Source organism: Symphodus melops (assembly GCF_947650265.1).
Source record: "Symphodus melops genome assembly, chromosome: 1".
Taxonomy (NCBI): domain Eukaryota; kingdom Metazoa; phylum Chordata; class Actinopteri; order Labriformes; family Labridae; genus Symphodus; species Symphodus melops.
The window spans coordinates 20,436,806-20,441,588 of record NC_136691.1 but is presented as its reverse complement, the minus strand read 5'-3'; the positions used below and the strand labels follow the sequence as shown (position 1 = coordinate 20,441,588).

At 42.3% G+C, this 4,783-nt stretch overlaps 1 protein-coding gene across 1 annotated transcript in view; it reads left to right on the top strand.

Annotated features, from left to right (window-relative positions):
- mdn1 (midasin AAA ATPase 1) overlaps positions 1-4,783 on the top strand; it is a 107,887-nt gene that overhangs the window by 93,205 nt on the left and 9,899 nt on the right. The window contains exons 90-93 of the mRNA XM_079339854.1: positions 114-188; positions 1,788-1,886; positions 2,653-2,751; positions 3,451-3,549. Of these exons, the coding sequence (XP_079195980.1) occupies positions 114-188; positions 1,788-1,886; positions 2,653-2,751; positions 3,451-3,549 (372 nt within the window). The remainder of the gene's footprint in view (positions 1-113; positions 189-1,787; positions 1,887-2,652; positions 2,752-3,450; positions 3,550-4,783) is intronic.

Below are 4,783 nucleotides of genomic sequence, written 5' to 3'. Positions count from 1 at the left end.
ACCAAGATCTCGGTCGTTGCCAAATTCCCTCTCTGTGGTCAATGAGCTCCGCAGAGCGCTGCAGTGCATCCTCCAGGACTGCAGGGGGCAGGCGGTGCAGACTGAAGCAGGAGGAGGAGGAAGAGGAGGAGGAGGGGAGAAAGAAGAGGGCTGGGGAAGAGCCTGGAGGATCAGGGAGAGTGAAGGAGGTTAGCTAAACCTGATCCTACTGACCCCTGCCCCAAACCTTCCCAAACTCCCACTGCTGCTGTGTTGGGTTCAGTTCTTATCTTCTCCTCTCCTCCTCCTCCTCTTCCTCCTCCTCCTCCTCCATCACTGCTTCTTCCTCTGGGCTCTCATGTCAACCCTTACCTGCTGTCACTCATCACTAATCTGCTGGGTGTTCAGGGTTTCCCTCATGGCTGAGTATTCATGTGAGCGGGAGCTTTTCCTGGGACTGTTCACTCACTGCTTTCATTTTCTCAAACACACCGCTGTTCACCTTTAACAGCAAACACAGCTGTGTGAGGACCTGTGTGGTTTGTCTAACTGTGTGGGGACATATGAACATTATCACTGACAGTCAGTGAAAACTCTCCAGGACTGAGGGATACATGATGTTTGTTTAAAGTGTGAGTCAGTCATGTTTAAACCTGGACCCTGTTTTATTATCATTCTGGTTGTACTTGCACATATATGGGAGAACTAAGACTGACGGCAATATACAGCTCCCCTGAAATCAGAGACAGAGACGTGTGAGACACGATATTTTAAAACACCTTTTTAAATATATCTGACATGATGATTTGCTTCAGTACAAAGTCGACTTAATTTTTCTCTCGTTAAGTTAATTTGGTAATCTACGATCTCTGCAAAGTAATTTATTTTCTTTCAAAATTAAAGTAGTTTATCCCCAAACGGGAAGTGAAGTACACTTAGCTTGAGATAAAAACAAAACATGAAAGAATTAAAGCAAAAGCTGTTTTGAAATATAAGGAAATGTTAAATTTAAAATGTGATTAATCGCCATAAACCACTGACAGTCAGCGATAAATTGTGATTTAAAAAATGGTAGAGTTTGAGATTGATCGTTTGATTTTGGCGCCCCCTTGTTGTCAGAGCATGTATTGTGACTTCCTCGTGAAGGCTTTGGTAATCAATAAGTCTGTACCTGGATCTGGTGATCATGTCAAGTTTTTTTTTTTTTTTTAAAATTTTGATAAGAGGAGCTGGAATAGCTGAAAAACATGCGGACCAAGCTGATTCCATGGGATCTTTTTTTTTTTTTTTTTAAAGTTGTGGTGAAAAAGAACCGCTGTATCCAGCTTGTTAATCTGAATTTCATAATTGAAATCAAAGCACACACACTGGAGGGTTGCATCGGGTGAGGATGACACTTTGCACTTTATTTTTAATTCCAACTCATCATCGTTCTCTAAAACATATAAAGTTGTCTTGTAGCCTAGCCATACTCATCCAGCTTTGTTTTGTCTAATACCAGAACTGCTCGATAAGGTTTCTGAAAAGATCGCTGTTATAGTACACACGGTACATAAACACTGAATATTGATGTCACAGAGGACACGCAGTCTTTTTGAAAGTCAAACAGCATCACTGAAGTGTTCACTGCTAAATCCATCCAAACCCCGCCCACCAAATGTAAACCCTCCTGAAGGTTTCTTATTTATTGTCCTTATTCAGAGTGTGTCTGTGTGTGTGTGGGTCTGTGTGGGTCTGTGTGTGTCTGTGTGTGTGTGTGTGTGTGTGTGTGTGTGTGTGTGTGTGTGGGTCTCTGTGTGTGTATACAGGGCGAGCAGACGGCACTGCACAGAGCCGCCGTGGTGGGAAACAATGACATCATCAGCGCTCTCATCCAGGAAGGCTGTGCACTGGACCGACAGGACAAGGTGTAGATCAATACACAGATAAACACACACACATACTCTGACACACACACACACACTCACACAGTGTTAGCGCTAACTGTGGGAGAAACAGGGATTTGAAAGCTTCAAAAAGTCTGCATTCAAACATCTGTTAATGGCTCGTGCCTGTAATCTGCTTAACCTCAGAGTGCTGACAGTACAAAGAGAAATGGCCGACAGATCGGGGATTATAACCATGAACAACGTCTTTACTTGCATTGAATGTCAAAAGTCTTTACGTGCTGAATAAAGTGCATTCAAAGTGTACTTTAGTGGAAATAATCCCGATGTGATAAAGTCCTTTAATACTCGAGTCCTTCACAGATGGCTTATTACGAATAATCACTCATCCAAACATCCTCTTATACGTTCAAATACAATCAAATCATTCAGTTAAATACACAACAAATAAAGGGACTGAAAAAGAAGAACGGAGGAATATCAGACTGTTGATATGAGCATGGACGGATTATCACGACCGCAGGCCCTGGACACGTTTATTTTATTTTCATTGTTTATTTTTTCTGCTTTTTATCTGTACAATATTCACCATTAACCAGTTGACCATTAGCATGCTAACTCGTGCAGTGTCTGGACTTAAATATTGACATTATACAGAGTAGAAAGAATTGAACAGTAAACGAACGTTCGAGAGCTTCCTTCAAGTGTAAAGTGAGGCGGAGCATCACACAGTGTTTATATGAAGTCAGTCTGCCTCTCGTTCAGTTTTTATTCTTCCTTTTGTCAGGATGGGAACACGGCGCTCCATGAGGTGTCCTGGCACGGCTTCAGTCAGTCCGTCAAACTGCTGGTGAAGGCCGGAGCCAACGTTCACGCTAAAAACAAGGTCAGTCCACAGACTCACAACAACAGCAACAACCAAGGCATGGACTGAACGTGTCTGAGATTCTCTACTCTAGAAATCGTTGTCTATGTTCTTGCTGTTGTTAATAATTAAAAAGAACGTGTTTTATGACCACGGTAACACAAGACATGTGTATGTGTTCGCTGTAAGACAGGAACTGTTTAGAAATCACAGTCCAGGGGCCTGTTTCAGTAAGCAGGTTCTGTGCAAACACTAAGTCAGTTACTATGGTAACTGAAATAAACCTGTTCCCGACCAGGTTAGGTTCACGGACTTTAAGTAGAGGAGCCTCGAGATGAAGGGGCTGCATTACATTACTGCAGGGAATGAGAGCCTGCATTTATTTTGGGAGATGTTATTTTAATTAGACACCACATGAAGATGTACAGTAGGCTAGGCTATATTTCGAAAGTGTAAAAGTACGAGGATCTCTTTTTTTTTGTCACCTGTTGCCATGGTGAATTGTCGTGTCAGGGCTCCATTAATGTTGACTTTTTATCCTCAGCGTGCACGTGCTTATCACAGAGTGAACATACTCAGAATGGATTTAACCAACTCAAATCAGATCAGTTTCTCACCTGAGGCTAGATCAACTCGGAGCTCAGAGTTAGCCTGAGAGTTTGTTGAACGTCTTTCAGTTTGATTCATTTTGATTAGATTCTGTCTTTCACGCCTCTCCAGGCCGGAAACACCGCCCTCCACCTGGCGTGTCAGAACGGTCACGCTCAGAGCTCCAAAGTTCTCCTCCTTGGAGGCTCCAGACCCGACAGCAAGAACCACGTAAGTCTACGGCAGTGACCCTACGTAAACCATCCTGAGTCCACATGCTCCTAATTACTCCCTGACACGAGGGCCAGTGAGGATTGACGTGTAAATAATGCACCTGGCAGCTCCCTGTTGTTTACCGTTGTGTGTCAGCCTGCGATGAACGCTTCATTATACATGATTCATATATTATTACATCCGACAGCACGACAGGTTTGAAAAGTGAAAGATGTTCTCAGTAGTTGTCTCATTAAGATCCGTCATCTGACTCTCTTGAGTTCAGAGTGAACTTTTGTGTTCTGTTTATATTCTCTCTCGCTGTGGTTTCCATCCAGAGCAGTTCATGTCAGATATCTTTTAAAACAACATTATGGCAGTGTGTTGAGGTCATCTCCATCAAGAAGTTCATACAGCAGCCTTCAGTTATTTACAGAAGTCAAATAGCCCGTCTTTATCGAATAGTTTGATAGAAATGGATACTGGGATGTTCAATTAAACTCTAAACATTTGTATAAAGGTCCAATATGAAAGGTTTATTTATACTCGTGGGGCAATTAGCGCATCAGGCGGTCGACCACAGGCGCAGCAACCTGCATACACCCTGACGGAGCAGGAGGAGCAATTCGGGCGTGTCTTGCCCAAGGACACATTGGACATGTTACTTGCAGGAGCTGAATGATTTGATTTTGGACTGCAGTACCCATTTTAACCACCAGGTGTCAACTTTACATTTTGCTCCTTTAACATTTTTTTTTTTTTTTTTTTTACATATTTGGGTTCTATATGACTAATGAGTGAAATGAATGTCCCATTGTTGTTCTAAATACATAACATGTGCCTGTATGTTTTCTTAAAGACCTTTCAGTCTCAGTTTTCATTTAACCTGAAGGGACAGAAAACTCAAGAAAAAAAAACAAAACAAGATCATAGTTTTACTCCTTCCTCTCTTTCTCATGTTTCCATTTGATCATTCAAGATGTCGTCCTGTTGTGTTCACATGGTGCAGGAGTCTCTGAATTATGAAACAGTGTACGGTACATTTGCACTTCAAACATAATGTGCAGCCTCATGGGAAAACTGTTATTACTCAGCAAACACACAAACAGGCGGAGCTGGTTGTTGACTTGTTGTTATTGTTGTGGGTCTGAGCTGCGACTCAAGTGCTGATTGCTGAAATCACTGATGAGACGGGTGTTTCATGTTTAATTAAAGACCCAAAGTCACTTCAGTTAACCAGAAGATCAAAGGT